Source organism: Gossypium hirsutum, chromosome D03, assembly GCF_007990345.1.
Source record: "Gossypium hirsutum isolate 1008001.06 chromosome D03, Gossypium_hirsutum_v2.1, whole genome shotgun sequence".
Classification (NCBI taxonomy): Eukaryota; Viridiplantae; Streptophyta; class Magnoliopsida; order Malvales; family Malvaceae; genus Gossypium; species Gossypium hirsutum.
In genome coordinates this window covers 215,312-239,643 of record NC_053439.1, presented here as the reverse complement: position 1 = coordinate 239,643, position 24,332 = coordinate 215,312, and the positions used below count along the sequence as shown (strand labels likewise).

At 32.0% G+C, this 24,332-nt stretch overlaps 4 protein-coding genes and 1 long non-coding RNA gene across 5 annotated transcripts; 3 read left to right on the top strand and 2 right to left on the bottom strand.

The window, feature by feature from the left end:
* Positions 1–2,135: 2,135 nt before the first annotated feature.
* Positions 2,136–3,518, bottom strand: LOC107937818 (purine permease 1). Its single transcript, XM_016870795.2, has 2 exons — positions 2,814–3,518; positions 2,136–2,732 (listed from the first exon to the last, which is right to left on the bottom strand). The coding sequence occupies exons 1-2, from the start codon at positions 3,501–3,503 to the stop codon at positions 2,373–2,375; spliced, it is 1,050 nt and encodes a 349-aa protein (XP_016726284.1). The 5' UTR covers positions 3,504–3,518; the 3' UTR covers positions 2,136–2,372.
* A 7,846-nt stretch (positions 3,519–11,364) lies between these two features.
* Positions 11,365–13,713, top strand: LOC107937805 (protein STRICTOSIDINE SYNTHASE-LIKE 5). Its single transcript, XM_016870779.2, has 4 exons — positions 11,365–11,890; positions 12,530–12,837; positions 12,930–13,062; positions 13,262–13,713. Exons 1-4 carry the CDS (start codon positions 11,441–11,443, stop codon positions 13,547–13,549), a joined length of 1,179 nt encoding a protein of 392 aa, XP_016726268.2. The 5' UTR covers positions 11,365–11,440; the 3' UTR covers positions 13,550–13,713.
* Positions 13,714–14,130: 417 nt separating this feature from the next.
* LOC107937833 (protein STRICTOSIDINE SYNTHASE-LIKE 5) lies at positions 14,131–18,345 on the top strand. Its single transcript, XM_016870814.2, has 4 exons — positions 14,131–14,968; positions 17,303–17,610; positions 17,690–17,822; positions 17,918–18,345. Exons 1-4 carry the CDS (start codon positions 14,522–14,524, stop codon positions 18,209–18,211), a joined length of 1,182 nt encoding a protein of 393 aa, XP_016726303.1. The 5' UTR covers positions 14,131–14,521; the 3' UTR covers positions 18,212–18,345.
* On the bottom strand, positions 18,221–20,595 carry LOC107937832 (probable acyl-activating enzyme 2). The gene is made up of 2 exons (XM_016870813.2): positions 20,125–20,595; positions 18,221–19,721 (listed from the first exon to the last, which is right to left on the bottom strand). Exons 1-2 carry the CDS (start codon positions 20,320–20,322, stop codon positions 18,285–18,287), a joined length of 1,635 nt encoding a protein of 544 aa, XP_016726302.2. The 5' UTR covers positions 20,323–20,595; the 3' UTR covers positions 18,221–18,284.
* On the top strand, positions 19,716–20,073 carry LOC121215261 (uncharacterized). Its single transcript, XR_005910989.1, has 2 exons — positions 19,716–19,929; positions 20,014–20,073. It is a non-coding gene; the product is annotated as an uncharacterized lncRNA (long non-coding RNA).
* Positions 20,596–24,332: the final 3,737 nt, after the last annotated feature.

Sequence of the window (24,332 nt, the reverse complement as noted above, 5' to 3'; positions counted from 1 at the left end):
ATGAGTTTTATTTGTTTCTTTTTTATTTTTGGTTCGTGTGTTATGTACCGTACCTATAATTGTAGTGTATTGTAATCAGGGGCGAAGCCATGACAATTTTTTAGAGGGGGTTGGATGAAATTTTAATTTTTTATAGTCTATATCTTTATAATTTTTAAAAGTTAAATCGAATTTTATAATTTTAGGGGGGCTAAAATATAATTTTAACTTTACTAATTTAAATTTTTTTAAAAATTTTAAAGACCTAAATAACAATTTTACATTTTAGACCGCCTGGCACCCACTAATTGTAATCCCAAAGAAGATAGTGACAAATGGAAAGCAAAAGAATCAAGTTACCAAAACTTGTCCCATTCCCAATTAGATGCACAAAGCACAGACTCACATGCACTGTTGGAACCTTTTCTGCATTGTAATTAATCGGCGGGTCGATCTCAATATTCGACCACCTTTCCTAGCTACCTTCCAAATTACACCCTACGTAGGTGCATTCGTTAAAACAACGCTGCCACACTTGTATTCTTCTTCCTAAATTACATTATAATTATAGTGATTAAAAAAGATAAAATTAAATTGTTGGGTCATATTTTGTAATTTTTCATAGTTGGTGACTTCTACTGTAATTTATCCAATTTTTAAGCATTTTCCATGTCAGTTTTACAGTTCAGGTTTAAGGTTTGTAATTGTCCCTCCTAACAGTGTCGTTTTTAATGTTTAAATCTACATTTTTTTCCAAAAATATACTAAAACTTACCATTACACTCAACTTAAACTTGATTCCTCCTCGAAGTGACAGAAATCCGTTAATTATCTTCTGTTACAAAGGTCATTTCACTCTCTTTTCAGTAGAATAACTTAAAAATTATTCCTTTCATTATAAATGAATCATTTTTAGTTTATTTACTATTAAAAAAATAAATAATACTAAATTTTAACATCCCAACACTTATTGTTTAAAATATTATATATTTTTAAATTTTTTTATTATTTTATAAATAAAATATTTTATTTAAAGTTTATATTATTATTAAACAGTAGATGATGTCACATCCATTAGAATTTATTTTTATTTAATTATTTTTAATAATGCAAAAACTAAATTAACTTATATAAAAAATAGAATAATTAATTTAATTTAGCCCGTATAATTTAAAAACTCGATTTAGTTAACTCAAATTTAAATCTAATCCAAAACTTAATAATCTAAATTTGCTTAAATGAATTTAAAAACAATTTAAATTCAAAAAACTTGATTAATGAATTTAAATTATTTAAGTTTAAAATAATCTCGACTCGAAATATTAAAAAATTAAAATATCAGTAAAATGAAGGTCGAAGGGATTTTACTTTTGTTGACACACGTGATATATAAAATCTGATTTTATACAATTTTATACATGAAATTTTGATTTGATCCAATTCTCTTAAATTATTAACATAAGTATTGATATAACATCATTTTATGTTTATATATTGCATACAAAAATAATTATATTTATTCAATATAAAAATAGATTGATGTATTTATTTCTTTAAATGTGTATTATTAAATTAAAATTAAAGTTTCAAGTAAACATTCGAGCCACAATTCGAGTTTCGCGTGACACCAAATTATTAAAGTTCATGTATACAATTGTACATTAAATCGAAGTTTAAGTATAATTTTGAGATTTATCTCTTTAGAAAAATGTTATATTTTAGTTTCGAACATTTTATTATATCTAAATTTGATATTTAATTTTTAACATAATCCGATTCATATATTTTTATGATTTTATTAATTAATTCAAATAATTAAAATGTTACGTGTTTATATATAATCCGAATGCTATAATACATGACTTTTCATTATATATAATCCGAATGCTATAATACATGACATGCTTTTTCTTTTCTACATTACAAGAGAACAGTCACACTTAGATTAGACTGAAACTTGAGATTTAATCTACATATTTTAATTTTTGACATAATATTTATTTCAAAAAATATATTTTATTATAACGAGTTCAAATGAGGTTTTCTTTTCTTTTTTTTTTAAATCCATCTAGAATTTTTAGAGTTACTTTTGTTGCTACATGATTATCAAGTGTCCCAACTCATAAATTAATAGGAAGATAGTGTGCTTCAACACATTAGAACCCACATAATGCTCATACCAATCGGATTAATTTTTAATTATAAATACATTGGGAATAACACTCTAAAATACGCAATAACCCTTAATATAGGAGAATGGTGGGCTTATCTTATATAAAACTACCTCAATTGAAACATTTATTGGAGAATATAACACTAATTTGTAGCAATTACATCAAATGACTTGGAAGCTTATTTAGGAATTTGGTGGGGATGAAGATGATGACTAACACTTAAACATTGCTTTCGAGAGTTTTGGGAGGCAGAGATGAGTCCATTTCGATTTCAGGATCTGGTTTCTTCTTTTTGCTTTGCTTGACTTCACCATAGAAGTAGGAAAAGAAGCCCCAAAGCGAGAGAGCAAGTGAAAAACCCTTCTCAGCTTGAAACTTTTCATTAAAAATAATTACTGCCAGAATTTCTGTAATTGGTAATAGAACGGCTATCATAATTCCTGATAACAGTGATGACCCACAAAACACTAATCCTATTCCTCCCAAGAAGAAACCTTGCCATACTATTGCACTACAAATCACAATCACGTAGTATTTTGTTTCTCCCAACTCGAATTCCCTTGCTTCCCTTCCAATCACCTGCAAATAGAAATAACCTTTCATTAATAAATTTTAAAAAAATCACTCACCTGTCCTGTAAGAAGAGACGAAAAAACAAACACTGAAATCATTCTTGGCCAGCATCCCAACGGTGCAAACGACAGTAGCAACCAAACACATCACCAACTGAATCTCCATCACAAGGGCGTAGCTGATCTCTTGCTTTGCCTTCTTGTACGTTAGTTCCACCAATGGCATTATCAATGCATAGAAAACCGCTGCAGCTAAGGTCATTACGAACCCCAAAATATATTCCCTGTTGGGTTCATTCGCAGGCCGGTCGCTGCTCGAATGCAAAGCCAAAACGCCAGCCCCTATGCTCAACAAAAACACGGCGTTTATGGAGTAGGCAGTGAACTTTTGTTTCACCAACAGGAAAGCAAACACTGCCGTGAAAGCCAACTGCGACGCGATGATCAAAGAAGCAATCGAAACGGGGAGACGAGATAAGCCATAGGCGTAGAGGTAGTTATCGAGGCCTGTGATAATCCCGAGGACGACAGCGGCGAGGAACAACGGTCGTTCCATGTAGAAAAACTTGTTTTCCGATGTGGGATCGGCCGTCCTGGAACGATGCATGTAAGCACAAGCGATGGGGAGCAAGATGATGGGGCAGCCCGCGGTCTCGAGCCAGCTCGAGAACCAGATTCGGTTGCCACCATGGATGAAGTAGAGGCGAGCGATAAGTGGACCACCGCAGTTGCCTATTGCAAGGATGACGCAGTTTATGACTAGGAGAGCTTTTCTCATGGTTAGGTTCCTTCACATCCATGATATCATCCATTTTGTATAAAAATATTGGTATCATCAATTCAAATCTCACTTTTATCTTAATATTAGTTGTGATATTAATTCAATTCAAAAGTTAAAATTAATAGATAAATGCGTCAAATTATTCACAACCATACAACAATACAAAATAAATCACCATTTCAATTACTTGCTAAATATCTATCTATAAGCCACTTCAACACTCAATACCATGATCTTACACAAAGTGCATTCACTTTTAACGGCACTTTTAGTGGCGTTTTGATAAAAAACGCCGGTAAAAATCGGGAATTAGCAGCGCTTGTGAGAAAACACCGCTAAAATATGAACTATAGCGGCGTTTCAGCAAAAAACGCCGCAAAAAAAACCCAACTGGGTCGTAGTCTTCAGAGGCTTTAGTGGCGTTTTTGTATTAGCGCCGCTAATACTGACTTTTAGCGGCGTTTTTAAGTATTTGCCGCTAATGGTCGGGGGTTTTAGTGGCGTTTTTAATCAACCGCCGCTAACGTTAAGGTATTTAGCGGCGTTTTCGTTAAAGCGTTGCTAATGTTTGGCCTTTTAGCGGCGTTTTTAAATAAGCGCCGCTAAAGTTAAGATTTTTAGAGTCGTTTTTTTAGAAACGCCGCTAGTGTTAGGGGTTTTAGCGACGTTTTTGTTGAAGCGCTGCAAAAAATATTTTATCTTAATTGGTTTATTATTTAGATTAATTAAATAAAATTCAACTTAAATCTAATTAGATATTTAAAATATTCAGAAAAAATAACACATAGAAATAATTTGAAATAAATCACATGGAAAAATTAAAATACTATTATTTAAAATAATTTTTAAGATTTTTGGGTACATGATTAATACTGATTATTTTTTATATTATATATAGTAAAATTTTTTTATATAATCGTAAAACAGATAGTATGATTTTAAATTTAAAATATTGAACTAATTAATTATCAATATAGTTAATTTAGAGTTTTAGGTTTAAGGTATATATATATGATTATTAATTTAATATAGTATTAATTTAAATTCAAATTCTGGTTATTGTGGATATGAATATCCAAAAAAAGGTTAAAATTTTAAAATTATGTTTTTTTATTAGGATTAAAAAATTCGATGGATAATATTATTTAATTTAAATTCAAGGTTGGAATAGTAATACTCAAATAATTCATGACAAACATTTAATTAAATACTTAAATAAATTTGTGAATTTGAGTTGAAATCATTCAAATTAAAATATATGCATATACCTAACTCGCTATCATTCCTTTTGTTATCACTTCAATATTAAAAAAAAATGTCATATATATATAGTTGTTCGTCCTTCTTGTTTTCATTTATCTATTTGAGAAATTAAGAATACAATAAATTTGTTAATTAGAGAAATTTATTCATTTATCAATAAAATAAAATATTAAAAATTCCATACTTTATATAAAAATAAATTTTATAAAGGTTAATATTGTTTATTGCTACTTTATACAAAAAAATTTTAACTATTAATTATTGCTTAATCGATTTTAACTATATTTTATGATTATTAAAGATTTAGAGAATTTTTTGGAAGGTATTTTAAGGAGTAGGGGGTAGGGGTTAGGGATTAGGGATTTAGGGGTTAGGGGGATTTAAGGGTCAGGGGTTAGGGATTTAGGGTTTAGGGTGTCAAGGGTACTCAAGTTGGGGATGGTTGCTTTAGATTAATTAGTTTTATTAATTTATATATTAAATATGTTATTATATGTTTGTAAAATATATAATAATAATTTTAATATTAAGTAGTGACCGCTTGGTTTCGTTTCTCCAAATTTTTGTTACTACTCTACAAAATCTGGTTCAGCCTTCTAATTTATAGTAGAAAGGATCGTTCTAAAAATATTTATTGATGAACGACGGGATTTGGAGTGTTGGAAGCTAGAAGCCCCCTTTCGGTATTTTGGCAATGTTCCTAGGGCACCGATAGCACATGTCAAGAATCCTACAATTGGTGGAGGTTCAGTGATCATTTAAGATATTTCAAAGATGTATAGTTTATATTATTAAATCAAGAGATATAATATATATATAGATCACTTTATATATGCATGTATACTGAATGGTTAAATTAGGGTTTAAGGTTTATTTGAGACTTGTTAAATGATACATTTAATTAATACTTTTATATTTAAAAATATTTAACCTTAACAATTCGATATTTTTTTATATGGATATATATATATATAAGTAATTAGTTATTTAATTTGGATAGGATCAAAATATAAGAAAAAATAAAAAAAATGAAATAAAAAAAACTAAAATTTATAATTTTATCAAATACTTTTTGTTCGGGCATTTACTGGCTTTTGCGGCTCAATTGTAAAAACGCCACTAAAGATATGTTTTAGCGGCGCTATGCTGAAAACGCCGGAAATTTTCTTTCCAGTTTTAAAAAACACTGTCGTTTTTCTGCTACATTAACGGCATTAGTGGCGCTATATTACAAACGCCGCAATTGTTCATTCTGGTTAGACGCTGTCGTTTTATAGTGTCTGTATTTCATCCCAATTACTCCCAACACTTAGTCGAAAAAGCTATTTTCTCCCCAAAAATTCCCCCCCCCAATTTTTCCCCAAAAATCCCCCAAATCTAGAACCCTAGTCTGCTGCGCCCCAACCATCGACTCATCGACCGTCGACTGTCACAGTCCTATACCGTCACTCTCCTCTGCCGTCGCTAGGGTAAATCGATCGGTAAGGTTTTCCTCTTTCTCTCCTGCACTCAAATAGTTTTGCACCTGGTTCCGTCTGTCTTACAACCTCACATACATTGTTTTACACATTCATTGATAACTAAATGCGTAAATAGTTTATGGGTTTTAGACAATTTTTCACTATCATGTTTGGGACAGAAAAGATCGGGAAATTGTTATTAGAATTTTATCTATACCCATTGCATAATTTAGTTCATTGTTTTTTTTATTTCCTGTTTGTAGTTTAAAATAGTTTGAAACTGTTCATAATTTTGTTCATAATTTTCACTATCCTGTTTGTATTATAGAAAACGATAAAATGTTATTAGAATAATAATGTTATACGAATAATATTATGAAAGTGTCAAAAAAAATGATGGTGACCGTGACTGATCCATATAGTCTACAAATTTTATGTTATGTAGCCAATTGTGGATGAGGTGGAAAACATCTTATTTTGTATCTGTTTCTAAAGGGAAAAAGAAAAGGTTATATGATCAATGACTCCATTGATAGTGTTGGAAAACACCTTATCTTGTATATAAATCTAAAGGTGCTTTCTACCCAATAATTCTTACTGTATACCTTATCAAATAATTGATGTATTTGGTCCCATAGGCTATCAAGTAATTAAATTGTAATAACAATTCTCGTTGCATAATAATTCTTACTCTATAGCTTATAAAATAATATAAATCTAATAACATTTCTCGTTGCAAAATTTTGTTCATAATTTGTTTATGTCATGTTCGTAGTTTAAAGTAGTTTGTAACCATTCATAATTCCTGTTTGCGTTGTTGTGCTTAGTTTGCTGGGTTGGAAGGATAATGCTATTCTTTGGCGTGGAAGGTCAATTTTTTGCCGCTAGCTTGCTGTGTATTTCGCTGCAGAACTTGTCTACTTTTTGGCGTGGAAGGTAAATTTTTATTCTTCTGTTGTAATGTATCAGCCTTAGTTTGATTGAATGAACGGAATTTTCTGAAGGTAAATTTTCTGTTGCAAACAAAAGGTTTTGTAGTTAATCATCTTGCTCTTCGAGGTACTGAAACACATAAAGTGCATCCTCGTGCATGAAACACATAAACTCATACACATTCAACTCTATGATATGTTAATAATATCCGACTCAACCCGATTATAGTTAATAGGGTACCAATGTTCAATTGCATTTTACGATCCAATACATATATAATTTCATACCCAGTTCATTATCAATATACATGTATTGTCGTATCATATATAAAACATATTTCTATTCAATTTCCATATCACAACTAATTCCTTTTTAACATTATTGCATAGGCGATAGAGATCGTACCAATATATTATACTGAAACTTGAGATCTAATCTATATATTTTAATTTTTAACATAATTTGATCTCTCTACTTTCATAATGTCATTAGTTAATCTAAATTGTCAATACTGTTAACTATTTCAATTAATATGCTGACATCAATTTTTCTTAAGAACATTTATTCCAACAAAAATTTTATTTTATTATAACGAGTTTGAATGTTTTTTTTTAAATATTCAGGTTAGTATTTTCAACGTTGTTTTTATTATTACCTGATTATCAATTGAGTACATGTGTTTTTAAATTCAAAATAATTTAAATAATAATAATGATAAGAATTGAATTTAAAATTTTAAATTTAAAAAAATAGATAAACATCACATATATCATTAATTGATTAAAACTTAAAAAGTAATTTAAAATCAAATATCTTAAATATTTGGGCTAGCAATTTCCCTAAGTCACAAGGCAGCCTCTATTAATTTAGGCATCTAATTGATACTTACCTTTTGAGATGTTACATTAATTATAAAAATTTTAATTACTGATATATATATATTAGATTATGGCACATATATGACACGAGTGAAAAAAATTATATAATAAATTTATAAAAATTTATCTAAAATTAAAATTGACCCTAATTGAAATGGTAAAATTAATATAGTGGACATAAAATATATTCAAGGGCGAAGCTAGGAAAAAAATTTAGGGGCCGAAATTAAATTGTTATCTTTATAATTTTTAAAGGATTAAACAAAATTTTATCATTTTTAAGAGAGCCAAAGCGCAATTTTACCTTTATTAATTTAAAATTTTAAAAATTCAAAAGACTAAAATGATAAATTTTCTATTTTAATGAGGGTCGAGGCCCCTACCAGCCCCTAAATCCATCTCTAGATATATTATGTTCAAATCACATCATTGTTATTATGTCTAAACTTATCAAGATAAATACCCTTAAAATAATATTAGTCCTCTTATTAAAATATATCAAAATACCCTTAAATTTATGTTAATTTTTTATGGATTTTAGTAAAATATAAAAAAAATATCCTCTTATTATAATATATTTTTGTGAATAGACAAGTGCGTCCATAAAATTAGGAGAAAAGTCGTGTAAAATTATCCAAAAGAATCTTCAAAATTTTGATCATAAAATTGGTTGGTCGCCAATATATACCCCACCAAAAGAAAACCTCACCACCATGTGCAATTTTAAAGAAGCGATTAAATTATTTCTAAGTTTGCGTTTTGGTCATTTGACTTTAAAAAGTTATAAAATGATCATTAAACTATTTGAAAGTTTTCATTTAAGTCATCGAGCTGTTAAAATCGTTATATAATTTACACTACCTGCATCAATCGAAAACTTTTCTTCTAATTCAATTTTTTCATGAAACAATTTTAAAGGTCATGAATTTGGAAAACGAAATCCAAATAGCTTTCTTCCTAGATTGTCAGATCAACTTAGATCTAAGTTATGTTCTTATACTCACTAATATGTATTGATCTATTTTACTGGTCGTTGAATTGTCACTTGGAGCTCACTAGTACACTAATGCCACGCTACCCAAGATCTCCGTAGTGAACACTTATCGAGGTCGATTAACGTAGTCCGTGGGACGTAAACTCACTGACTCTAACTCATCACCAAATTTAAGGGTGAGTTTGGATAGGTGGTGCATTTACCTATGATTAGTGTAAAAACAGCAGTGGCGGTGAGATTAGATACTGTAGCGATATTGTAGCGTGAGATAAAAAGTAAGCTAAACGCAACGCACCACACTCAATCGCCCATCCAAACTCACCCTAAGTTCGAGAGTTTTCAAAATTAACAATTTTTAATACCTTCCTTGTTTCTTCCTCATATATATATAGGGTAAATTATATCAAATGTCACTAAATTATTAATAAATTACGATTTAGTCATTTAATTTTAAAAAATTATAAAATAATTATTGAATTATTCAAAAGAGTATACTCATTATCAAGTGGAAGAGTATACTTTAGATTCAAGTCAATCTGATTATCAGTGTCAAAGATTAGTGAAGAAAACTATTTGAATTTTAGTTTACAGATTCGTGACATTAAAACTATTTTATAAAAAAAAATGAACTATAGAAGAAAAGCTAAATGAGAGTTTTCAGTTGATAAAAATCATACAATAACAATTTTAATAATTCAGTGACTTAAATAAAAACTTTCCTTCAATAACCTTTTCGTAACTATTTAAAATTAAGTAATCAGAACGCGAATTAGCTAAAATATGTTTTATTATATATATTTTCGGCTATTTTACCTAAATAGCCCCAAAAATATTATATTTACAAAAATAACACAGGTTTAAAAACAATAACCAAAATAACCTGAAATGAACAGTATTTTGGACCCATGATTGCTTGATAATTGTGTCAGACTTTAAAAAAATATTTTTTTGGGTTTTGGCCTGTCAATGGCCGGAACCCGTGTATTTTTTTAATTGTATAATACTGATATACAAAAAAGAAGGAAAAAAAAATTTTTGCTGCTGGCCTGTCAATGGCCGGCACCCAGTACGAAAAAAAAAGGAAAAAAAAATTTAGGTGCTAGCCTGTCAATGGCCGGCGCCTAGTACAGTAAAAAAATTCGAGTTTTGGTCTGCCAATGGCCGGCAGCCAGTATAGTAATTTTTTTTTTACTTTTTTTCGTGTCAATATCACGTATCAGTATACGAAAAAAGTAAAAAAAAATTGGTGGTGGCCTGCCAATGGCCGGCACCACCTTTTTTGGTGGAAAGAAATATTTTTTTTTATTTTTTTCGTGTCAATAGCAAGTATCAATATACGAAAAAAGTAAAAAAAAAATTTGGTGGTGGCCTACCAATGGCCGGTACAGTTAAATATTTCTTTTATTTTTATATTTTTTTATTTTTTTAATATTTATTTAATGGATCTAACATAATTATTTTTTTAAATACATGACTTCGTAATATTTAAAAAATAATAATTCAAATAAGTAATACTACACGACAAATTAAATTTACATGCACAATAAAATATATTCATTCTACAGTATTAATATAAAAAATATATATTATTACCCGATACTATAAAAATACAAACGTTCGAAAAAATTATTACACGAAAATATAAAAATAAAACCTTAAATCCTGAACAACTATATTAAATTTATAGATATAAAAAAAAGTTACTTTTTTCGTATACTGATACCTGCTATTAACACAAAAAAATTAAAAAAAATTTGTTTTCACCAAAAAAGGTGGTGTCGGCCATTAACATACCAGCACCCAAATTTTTTTTTACTTTTTTTGTATACTGATACCTGATACGAACACGAAAAAAAGTAAAAAGAAAAGTTTACTGTACTGGGTGCCGGCCATTGACAGATTTTTTTTTTACTTTTTTCGTATACTGATACTTGATACTGACACGAAAAAAAGTAAAACAAATTTTTTTTACCGTATTGTGTTCTGGCTTTTTACTTTTTTTCCTACTTTGGTGCCGGCCATTTACAGACGAAAACTCGAATTTTTTTACTGTACTGGGTGCCAGCCATTGACAGGCTAGCATCAAAAAAAAAATTTCTTTTTTTTTGTATATCTGTATTATACAATTTTTAAAAAAATTACACGGGTTCCGATTATTGACAGGCCAAAACTAAAAAAATTATTTTTTTAAAGTTAACACAATTATCAAGCAATCATGGGTCCAAAATACAAGTGGGTTCCGGTTATTGTCATATCACAACTCAAATTTATTGTTTATTTCAAATTATTTTGGTTATTATTTTTAAACTTAGATTATTTTTGTAAATATAATATTTTTTTATAGGTAAAATAGCCTATATTTTACGACATTCTGCACGCCATCCGTTGGAATAGTTTATTCATACAATGCCTGAGTCAAAAATCTCACCTTCCTCACCCAAATCTCCTTCTAATTCAAGAACACGGCCATGGCCGTTGCTACCTCTTCTTTTACCCGCAATTCTGCTTCCGGTGGTTGCAGCTATAGTTGTTTACCAGCTTGACTCGTTCGACGCCGCCCCTATGCCCCTCCACGAGTTGAGTGTCCCCTTCGAGCCGCCCTTGTTGCATAACGACCATATGCTACAAGGGGCGGAGTTTTTGGGTGCCGGTAAGCTTCCGGGACCGGAAGATTTTGCGTATGATTCCAGATCTCAAGTAATCTACACGGGCACTGTAGATGGATGGATAAAGCTAGTGTGGGTGAACGACTCGGGTAGCGACACGGTTGTTGAGGACTGGGTCAACACTGGTGGTAGACCGCTTGGACTCACTTTGGGGCTCAACCAAGAAGTCATCGTTGCTGACGCTTACAAGGTCTGGTTTTTATTTTAATATATTATACACAAACAACTCCTTTATGTCTCGAGAGACAGGTTATAAATTACTTTAAAATTTTTAGTTTCGAACTAAAAATGTCTCTAGACATTACATGTTATGTCTCGAGACCTGAGACCTGAGACCTGAGACCTGAGACCTGAGACCTGAGACCTGAGACCTGAAGCAAGGCAAAACCTATTTACCTTTGATGTTTTTCTATTTCGAGATAAAGATAGTTTGTCTCAGACCTATTAACAACTGTCTCTTGTAATGGTCTCAAGACATGTTTTTTCAATCTTGAGACTCAATGACCAAATGGTCAAAATCCTGCACATTTAAATGTCTTAAACCTTAACCAAATGAATCTAAACATACCTAAAACTTATCACAAAATTTATTCATCCAATTCATCCATCTAAACATGATAAAATATTACCTCATCCCACTTGATCCCAGTCCGACCCGAATCATTAACAAATATAATTATAATCATATATCATTTTAGTTGAAGTAATGTATCTAAACATGATCAAATATTACCTCATCTCTCAAAACCTTATCAACAATCAATAATTAATTTAAGAAACACGTTTTGCATACACAATATTTGTAACATTTGTATATATATATATATAGGGGCTATTGAAAATAAGTAGAGATGGTGCTATCGAGGTGCTAGCAGACGAAGCCGACGCTATGAAATTTAAGTTAACGGATGGTGTCGATGTAGCTAAGGACGGCACGGTGTATTTCACCGATGCTTCCTACAAGTACAACTTGCACGAATTCTTTCAAGACATAATGGAGGGTAGGCCTCGTGGTCGGCTTATTAGGTTCGACCCCATTTCAAAACTAGCCGATGTGCTGCTCACCGATCTTTACTTTGCTAATGGAATTGCTGTGTCACCTCATCAAGATTGTGTCATCTTCTGTGAAACCCCCATGTATGTTTTTTTTACATACTTACAACCCCAAATTAAAATTCATCTCTTTCATTGTATATATGAGTTGATAAAGGATTACTGTGGATATGCAGGAGGAGGTGCAGAAAGTATTACATTGAGGGCCATAAGAAGGGACATGTTGAAAAGTTCATTGATAATTTACCAGGGATGCCTGATAACATCAAATATGATGGAGATGGCCATTATTGGATTGCATTGCCTACTGTAAGATAATGATATGACGGATAATTATTAGCTTTAATTTCCATTATTTAATTATTTCAAAAGTAGAAAGATTAAGAAGTGAATAACTAAATTACCAATAAGTCTCAAATTTCAGTATAGTATAGTGACTAAAACAGCAATTAAACCTTAATTATCCAATTCCTTTTATATGAATTAACATTTGGTGATATCACATTAGGGAAATACAATGTTTTGGGATATAGCAATGAGATATCCGATGGTTCGAAAGGCAGCGGCTATGGTTGATCGGTGGATAGGCTGGATAGGTCGAATCAAATCGGAGAAAAATGGTGGGATGCTGGTGGTCGACATTAATGGGAAGCCCGTTGCACATTATAGGGATGTTGAATTAACTTTTGTTTCATCTGGGTTTAAGCTAAAAAATCATTTATATATCGGGTCTTTTATCCTCCCTTATATTATCCGTGTCGATCTCGACCAACACCCAGCTCGACATAGTCAGTAATAACTTTCACTTTTACAGTTACAGGTACTTTAGTATTGTTATTGGTGTTGAAAAGTGTTTTCTAGAAATGAAAATCTATTATATTTTACTGTTATTTTTTTTATTCTGTTTTCGTTCTTATTGTACCATAAAAGTTCGTAACAAGATTAATATACTATTGGTTATCTGAGGTTTTTTTTTTGTCTTAATTTAATATTTGAGTTTAGTTTTAATATTCATTTTGATATTTTTTTCTCAATTAAGTACCTATGGTTCTTTCAGTGTGTTAAACATTCATGGAACATATATGTTGTTTGCTTTAGATGTTAAATTGAAAATTGAAGCTAAACTCAAGTACTAAATGATATATTAATCATATTTATATTTTATAATTTTTTTACTTATAGAGTTTAAAATTTTTATTTATAATGTAACAAATATTAACTTTTTGTAAAAAAAATTAAACTCTATAAGTATAAAAAAATATAAAATATATATTATTAATTAAAAGAAAAATGAATCCCACATTGTTTAGGAAGAAATTCTAAACATATTTATAAGTTTATATATACACATATTTATGAGTCTGAGCACAAAAAAAATACTTCATATATCAACATGCTTTTAAATTTAGGGTCCATATCCATAATTATTTTTAAGGACGACCTAACTGAATAATTTTGGTTCGGAAATGGACCTGGTACAATGCACCCAATAAATTGATTACTAATTTAATACCTTTGTTGAATGCTTTCATCTCTCTTGGCTGTAAAGTGTAAACAAACAATTTCTTAAATCACAATGAGACTGACACATATCCCAATGTGAAATGTTGGAAGAAGTATGGCCGGCAACGGCATATTATAAAAATTAATTATCGGTTTGTAGTCGTGTAGGACTATGAGTGGACAATGTGAAGCAGGTAACCATTTTGACGTTTTTCAATCTCCATAAGAAACCAGAATCTGTCAACAACTTGGTGACGGTTTTACAATGGCGGACTCGAGATCACAAACGGTTTCTCAATCACAGGCGTCTAGCGCCGGCGATCAACCGAGGAAGAGATTATGGCGCCCTTTCATTACTGTTTTATTCACGATGTTCCCCGTAGTGGCGGCTATGCTTGTGTACCAGCTCGATTCATTCGATCCTGCTCCACTGCCGATCCACGAGCTGGGTGAGGCACCCGTGGTCGTCTCGTTGCGCAATGAGCGCATGCTCCAAGGCGCGGAGTTGTTGGGCGCTGGGGAGTTACAAGGACCAGAAGATATCGCGTATGATTCCACGGCGAACGTCGTTTTCACTGGTTGTCACGATGGGTGGATCAAGCGAGTCAGGTTGAATGACTCGGTTGTGGAAAATTTTGTTAACACCCATGGTAGACCGCTAGGACTCGCACTTGGTCACAACAAGGAAATAATCGTTGCTGATGCATATAAGGTTAGTTTTTCGGATTAGTACCTAAACTTTGCAATTTTTTTCAACTTGGTCTCTGAACTTGTCTCATTTATAGTCCTTTTGATAACATGATTGAGAGTGTGCCATTTGACATAATCAGGGATTTAAATAACGGTCTCGGTCGCGTTTTCGGTCGCGTTACGTTTATCGCGGTTGCGGACATAACGGATGCTATTGCGGTCATCGCAAGTGTCGCGGTTGTGAATTTTTTTAAAATTCCAACAATTTATTGTAAAACATTCCAAGCCTTTTCCACAACTTCACTACTCTCCTTACTCTCTTCAGTAACCAAGGGCTTAACTTGACCACTTAGTTCTCCAATTTTACCGACTATTGCATGGCTTCCACGTTGTTCTTTACACTTGTGCACGTGTAAATCAAACAAACTCCTCTTTGTTCTTCACTTAAATTTTTTTATCAACAAATTCAACGTTTCATTACTTGAAAACACAGAGGAAATACACCCCCAAACTACTTTCTTTCAAAAATATTTCAGGAGAAAGAAAGTGAGTGCAAGTGTGCAACAGTTGTTCTGGTTTCAACAGCAACATGGATATTGCTTCAGCCTACAAGTACATCAGTTCAACTTCATCACTGTCGCTTCATGGCTCATCATCTTCATCCTTGCATCACTTTTCCTTTGGGGAAATGTTCTCAGGCTTCTCGGATGTTCAAAGTCTCTCATTTGTTTTTCAGGTGGTCATACAATCGACATATCCCATTGCCCGGCTGTTTCGCGCCGGTTGTACAATTCCACTGGCCCCCGCAGAATCGACCCAACCATGGACAGCAAGCACGCTGAAAACCTCAAGATCTTAGCTACTACTCACTCTTGCTCAAAAGAAGGGGTGGGCTGTGAACCTAAGCTAATTCTTTTCTCTATTGTACCTGAACGGAATCCCCAACCTTCATCTCATCCTTCAATCTGATGCTGCTTTAACCACTGTAACGGAAAATAACTGGAATAGCGGCCCGTTATTCCCGCAATTGGCCGTTACCCGTTAAATTGCGGCCGCGATCCACCGCTATTGGTGTGACTCCGCTTCATACCGTTATTTTTAGCAATAGCGGTTTCGGACGGCGCCACTACCGCTATATAACTGCCGCTATTCCGATATCGGTCCGCTATTTAAATCCCTGGACATAATCTTAAAGTCTCATATAAATTAGAATTTATCACGTTTAGTGGATAAAAAAATTCAGGGACTAACTTTGGAAATTTTGCTTTTTCCCTAATTCCTTGACCTTTCCTACACAGTTTTTTTGTTGAAAGGGTCTAATTCTAGTTTTAGTCCCACACTTTTTTAAATTTAGGGTTTCATATTTTTTTTATTTTAATTTTTGTCCCTCTACTTTTATGTTGTTATTAGTCAGTCCAATTCATGTGTATCTTTTTCATCATATTGAGGTGATTTGACAAACATCCAATTTAAGAGATAGAAGACAGCAAAAAAATAAATAGAGAACCAAAATAACTTTATTTATAAAATTAGAAGGTCAAATAAATTATTATGCCATTTACAAACATTGGGTTTAATTATAGTTTATCTTTATATTCCACTTTGGTGGTGTCTAATTTTATAGTATTATTCACAGTCTAAATTGATAATAGTTGTTGTTAAAGTGTTAACATATTGGTGGATATGCATGTTATCACTCTGTAGTAATTAACAATACTATCAACATCAACCTATTAAAAACATTATAAAAGTAGAGGACAAAATCAACGGCGAATCAAGAAATTCAGTATTGAGGTGGAAATAAAAAATTTTATTTTGGGAGGGCCAAAAATTTTTAAAAAAAATCTAAAAGGACTTAATTTGAATACTTAACAACTAGAAGGGGCTAAAACTGTTATAAGTCCACTTAAGCAAGAGGTACCTGCTTCCCTATGCAAATTTATGTCAAATCAAATTAAAGACGATTAAACTTTAGGGTTTAATCAGTTTTTGGAATCTCAACTTGTAATGTTTTTCGGATTGATACTTGAATTTTTTTTTTGCTTCTATATTAGAGTCTGAATTTTTTTATCTAAGTTAAGCTCTTGGACTTGATAATTATTTTCACGTTGGGACTTGAATTTCTTTTTTGTCGAAGTTAATTCTTGAAAACTTAAAGTTCCGGTCTCAATGTAAGAACAATTGTCAAATTAAGGGATTAACTTGGACAAAAAAAGTTCGAGCCCCAACGTGAGAAAATTTGCCAAGTTCATGCCCTAACTTGTAAAAAAAGTTCAGTCCCCAAATAGTAAATTTACCCTAAACTTAAACCATCATTATACAGTGAATGAAAACTGTTGGATAATGAATGCATCAGGGACTACTGAATATAAGCAAGGATGGTGAAGTGGAGCTGCTAACAGATGAAGCTGATGGCCATAAATTCAAGCTTACAGATGGTGTAGATATTGCAGATAATGGAATGATATATTTCACAGACGCTTCTTACAAATATAACTTAAATGAAGATATATGGGATATCTTGGAAGGCAAGCCTCATGGTCGATTTATGAGCTTCGATCCGGTTACGAGAAAAACCGATGTGCTAGTCAGTCATCTATACTTTGCTAATGGAGTCGCAGTGTCACCTAATCAAGATCATGCAATCTTCTGTGAAACCGTCATGTATGTATGTATGTATGTATGGTTTCCATTGCTGCAATTTGCAAACCCTTTTTAATGCTTGAACAACATTCAATTGCAGGAGAAGGTGCAGAAAGTATTACACAAAGGGGAGCAATCAGGGAGACCTGGAGAAATTTATTGATGATTTACCAGGCTTTCCTGATAATATTAAATACGATGGTGATGGGCATTACTGGATTGCATTACCATCGGTAACACGAATCTGTTGATATCCATTTAAACGCTTTGTTTATGTTTGTTGATAATTTTTCTGATGATTCAAGCATTATTCTACGAATTTCGGCAGGCAAATTCTGTTCCTTTGGACATTGCGTTTAGGTATCCTTTCATTCGAAAGGTTATGGCGATCGTGATGAAGTATATCGGACGATTACCTACGGAGAAAGATGCAGGTGTCTTGGTAGTTGATTTGGAGGGGAAGCCGGTTGCTCACTACCATGATCATAGATTGTCTATGATTACAAGCGGAATGAAAATCGGAAATCGGCTTTACTGTGGTTCCGTTCGGCACCCGCATATTCTCAAACTTGACCTGGCAAAAGAAAATTTGTGGCTTTCTTCTACTATCACAATGCAATGAGCCATTGAATGATAATGAAAAAAACTTTTGAGAAATTTTGTATCTTTAGGGTTAGTACATTATCATTTGTTGCTTAAGAGAGGCTCCCAAGGGCCCTTGCTTTTTCTCTCAATATATATTTTTGTATCTTTCCAGTTGATGTCCTTGGTAATTCCTCAAAGATCACGGTTTTGGGAGCCATATAATGCGGCAAGTGACCCCGGCAAAACAGGATTAGTTCTTGAGCGTCAATGTCAAATCCTTCTTTTAGCTTCACGAATGCACAAGGGGTCTGTCCCCAATGATTATCAGGCCGTGCAACAACTGCAGCTTCGAGAACTGCTGGGTGACTGTACAAAACTGTCTCAACTTGTATTGAGCTTATATTCTCTCCCCCAGAAATTATGATATCTTTCAGCCGGTCCTTTACTTCTATATACCCGTCTAGATGTTTCACGGCGAGATCACCGCTGTGAAACCATCCACCTTTAAATGCTTCCTCAGTTGCTTTCGAGTCTTTGAAGTATCCACTCATCACAGTGTTTCCTTTGAACATGACTTCACCCATGGTTTTACCATCAGCTGGTACTTTCTCCATCGTGACAGGATCTAATATGTCAACATCTTGCAAACCGAGATGTTGCGTACCTTGCCGAGCTTTCAACTTCGATTGCTCCTCGGGAGGCAAGGATTCCCATTCGGGTTTCAACACACAGTATGTACCAGGACCGTAAGTTTCAGTAAGGCCATACAAGTGAGTCACACTAAAACCCAACTCTTCCATCTTAAGCAAGATCTGTGGAGGCGGTGGTGAGCCACCAGTGCATATCACGACCTTGCTGGAAATCCGCTTTTGCTCTCTAACAGATGAATTCACAATCATATTTAGGACGGTTGGAGCTCCTCCCATGTGTGTCACATTATGTAAAGCTATGTTCTCAAATATTTTACTCGGGGAAACGTTCTTCATGCATATGTTTGTGCCACCCTGTGCCGCGACACCCCAAGTGAGGCACCAACCGTTACAATGAAACATAGGCACGGTCCACAAATAAACCGGCATCGACTGCATTCCGTGAAGGAAAAGCGTCGCGATAGTATTGAGGTAGGCTCCCCTGTGACTATAAACAACTCCTTTAGGCCTAGATGTTGTACCAGAGGTATAATTCACACTTATAGGATCCCATTCACTCTTTGGTCTTTTTATCTCAAATTCAATATGCCCAGTTTCTAAAAAACTTTCATATTCATAAGGCACAATGCTGGTTGGAGATGGATCGTCATCCCCTTCAGAAATCAAAACTAAGATTGGTGGTTTTGTGTTAGTTTTAGCAAGATGGTCGAATGCTCCGCGAGCGATTTCGAGTAATCCGTGGTCTACGAATAGGATCTTAGCTTCTGAATGTGCGAGTAGGACTGAAACCATGGCCGAGTCGAGCCGGGAATTAAGCGTACAAAGAACAGCTCCGGCCATAGGAACCGCGAAATGCAGCTCGTACATTGCTGGAACATTGGGAGCCAGAGTTGAAACCTGCTTAATACAATTTATTAGAGAACTCAAAATGGAAAATTTCCAATTTGATTCTTTAATTCAACATGGCACCTGCATGCTATATTGTTATATAACAATTGGATAAAAATTCAACGAAACACACACGAATACACCGCACAAAAGCATCCGAGTGACAGAACATAAAACCAGTTTGGTTCTGCATGTTGATGACAGATCAATTATAGAGGTACTATGTGAGTAAAAATCATGAAGTTATCAAAGATAAACTAATATATATCCTAAAAAAAGATTTTTTTTTCATTTCGACCAGCATCAAATTGTGAAAAAAAAAATCCAATTTACAGAGCTATGGCGAAAATGAAGATGAACCCAAAAGAAAAAAAGAAAAGAAAAATGGTAGATGCTTGAAAAAGAAACGAACCACATCACCACGGGAAATCCCGATCTGAGACAAAGCAGAAGCGAGCTTAAGACAACGTTGATGCGTTTGATTCCATGTGAAGTTACGACAACCATAAACAAGCGATGTTCTGTCTCTGTAAACCTTTGCTGCTCTTTCCAGGAAGCTAATGGGAGACAAAGGCACGTGATTAGCTGAGCACCGGCGAAGACCCTCCATGGATTTCCATGGTGAGGATCACCAATCATCAACGTAGGTCTGGGAAACATTGCAGAGGAAGTGCGTGGCCAATCGAGTGGATGAAGATCGTAAAAAACGGTGCATGGTCTCGCCGGAGAAGAAACTCAGAGATGGAAAGTGAAGTTTAGGTGAAAACGATACTCAAACAAACTGATTGGTTGTTTGTGTGTTTTTATAATCGACAGAAATGTAACGGACACGTTACCCCGCTCGTCGTGGGGATAGGCTGAATCGTGCGGTTGACGTGCATATCTCCATACTATATATGATTATGATATGTTTGGACAGTCTGATTTACACGATAAGATTTTATTAGTTTAAGTTAATTAATGATTAAAAAAAGGTTTAAACTACAAAAAATTGAGGAATGTGAGGAATTTGACATAAAAATTTAAAATCAGTCCATGAATAAAGTAAGTTGGTAGGTTGGCGTACGTGCCGCATTTCTTAAAATAGAAAATTTTCTCTTTAAATTTTTAGTAATTTTAAAATTTTAAATTAATAAAGATAAAATTGTACTTTGATTCTATTTAAAAATAATAAAAATTTAATTTAATTAATTAAAATTTAATTTCGGCCCCTCCTAAAATAATAAATTTTTCTTTGTCCCTGGGTAAAACTATCATATTGGCTCTTATACTAAGAGTTAAATTACATTTTGTTTCTTTAATTTAAAAAATGAGCAAATTAATCTTTATACATTATATTAAAAAGAAAATTAGTCATTTTTATTAAATTTCATCCAATTCTATTGTGAAAAACTGACGTGACTAACAAAATAATTAAACAATTACAAATAACATGTTGCATTTACCTCGTGTTAATGTACAAGTAGAGGCGAATATGAGGAGTTAGCAAGGGCCTTAGTCCCCTAAAAAAGCTTTCAATTCAATAATTTTATAAATAAAGAAATTATAAATTAATAGATAGTAAAATTTCACTTTCATCCCTCGTAAAAATGAAAAAAAAATGTTTTATACCTTCAAAATTGATGAAATTATAAATTAATACATAATGAGTTTTATATTTTAATCTCGTGAAAATTTATAATTAAATTTTGGTTCTCACTAAAAAAAATTTAGATTTACCCCATGTACACAATAAAAATTGATTTACTCTTTGATATAACATATATGAAAATGATGTAATAGAAAGAGAAAATATTTGTTTAATGAGGATGAGGCATGGAAGATTTGGTAAACATTTCTATCTACATAAATATTATATATAAAAGATGGTGTCAATATCAAAAAGGGTAAAAAATTTCAAGATGTAATCACTGTAGTATAAAAAATTGGAGTAAAAATTCAATTGATGTAAAAGGTATATTTAATGTAGATAAATTGCGGATTTAGTTCTTATATTTTATGAATTGATTAAATTTAGTACTTTTTTTTTGAATTATGAAATTTGAGTCTTGAACTAAATGGTAACAGTTAAATCCATTTTGATTAAATCCTGTTGTTAATCTTGTATTATGCATAATTGTTGAATGAATCTATGTTCTCTAATTTAATCATTTTTAATCTTTATATTTTTTGAAATTTGAAATTTTAGTTTGAATCAGATGGCAGCCATTAAATCATTAATTGAATTTTTGTGAGAATTATGTGAAAATAGCAAGTTGATATGGTATTACTCATGTGGTAATAACTTTTGTTTAGTCATGATTGAAATTTTAAAATTCGAAAAACGCATAGACTAAAAATGATCAAATTAAAATACATGGACTCAATTCAAGACTTGCACATAATACAAGGACTAAAAGTGATCAAATGTATTAAATCTACAACTTTACACGTAGCACATGACTAATAGAAAATTTGACAAACATATTTAACTATTACTTTTTAGGTTAGAATTGAAATTTTAAAATTTGAAAAGTATATAGACTAAAATTGATCAAAGTAAAATACTAAAACTAAATACATAACTTACAAACAATAGAATTACTAATAGTAGAATTTGACTTTTATATATATATATATACTAAGGGTTTCACTTTCACAAATACAGTGCATTCACAGGTACAATATAAGTATATATATTAGATCAACTACAAGTAGAATCAAACTAATAACAAGCACAATCGACAAAGAATAAAAAATAAAAAGTCAAACAAAACTTGTACATGATGACATGAAGACCCACACATCACATATAAAGAAACTCGAATATGAGTATTTAAGAGTTCGACTCTGCTTAAATATATAAATTTTTGGGTTATATCATTATTGGGGCATGAACTTTTTTTTTATCCAAGTTAGGTTTCGAACTTAGCAATTGTTCTCGCATTGTGGCTTAATTTTTTTTTGTCCAAATTAATCCTTGAATTGGGTAATTGTTCCCATATTGAGGCCTAAGCTTTATGTTTTCAAGGATTAGCTTGAACAAAAATAATTCAAACCTTAATATGAGAATAATTGTTAAATTCAGAACTTAACTTGAACCAAAAATTTTATGTCCCAATGTAAAAAAACTACGAATACGAACCCTAAATTATTTTGAGCTGAGATATATATGAATATTGAGGGTTCATGCATTAGGGTAGATTCTTTCAATTATTCTCACTGGTGGACCAACATAGGTATTGTCTTCATCATTTTACTTATTTCAGATTTTACTTCTCTTCTCGTTGGGGTGTGGGCTCTCGCCATTCTTTTTATCGATAACTTCTCATTTCCTTTCATTGTTGCATTATGGGAAGCTGGGACCAAACTATTGTACTGTAAATATACACAAGGTTAGAAATGAGAATAAAAAACAAAAAGTCAATCAATACTCATACATGATGACATGAGGACCCACACATCACGTATAAATTTTTGCATTATATCGGGCCTGAACTTTTTTTTTGTCCAAGTTAGGCTTCAAATTTGGTAATTGTTCTCACATTGTGGCTTAAATTTTTTTTGTCCAAATTAATCATTGAATTGGGCAATTGTTCCCATATTGAGGCCTGAGCTTTATGTTTTCAAGGATTAGCTTGAACAAAATAATTCAAACCTTAATATGAGAATAATTGTTAAATTCAGAACTTAACTTGAACCAAAAAAAAATTATGTCCTAAATTATTTTGCGCTGAGGTATATATGAATATTGAGGATTCATGCATTAAGGTATATTCTTTCAATTATTCTCACCACTGGTCCAACAGAGGTATTGTCTTCATCAGGTAGTAGTGGAAATATAGCGTACCATTCTCAGTTGTCCCATTATACTAATTTCAGATTTTATTTCTCTTCTTGTTGGGGTGTGGGTTCTGTAACAACCCGATAGTCACGAGTGTTGAAAAGTGCATTTTCGAGACTCCATTACCGTAAATCAGACTCGTAAATATTTTTAGTTGTGTGGTTAATTAGGTTTTTGTTAGGTGAATTTGCATGAATTAAGAGAAATTAGGTATAAGGACTAAATTGCATAAAGGGTGAAAGTTGAATTATAGATTAAAGAAAGGGACTTTATGCCATTGCTTATAAATGAGGCAGCATAAGATGGATATTTATAAAACTTAAAGTTAAAATATATATTATAATATTATATCTTAATTATTAAGTGTGTATATATATTATATTATATATTATAATAAGTAAATATAATAAATAAAAGAAATAGAATAGAAACGAAACAGGGAGAAAAAGAAAGAAAAGAAAAAGGGAAAGAAAGAAAGGAGAAATTAGGGTTTCAAAGTTCAAAGCTTAATTGGTAAGTTAATTTAGTCCCTTTTTTGTAATTTTTATGTTTTTAGAACCCTAGTATTAAATACTACTTAACCTATGTTGAAATTTTAGCAAATATTGAATTTTTAGATGTTTTTCATGTTGAATAATTTAAGTATTTGGGATTAAATTGATAGAATTTTAAGTTAGAAATGAAAAAGATATTAAATTGTAAAATATATTATAAGTTTTGAGTATTAGGGACTAAATTGTAAAAAATTCGAAATTTAGGGATTTGAGTGAAATTAGATAGTTGAATTTAGTCTAAAG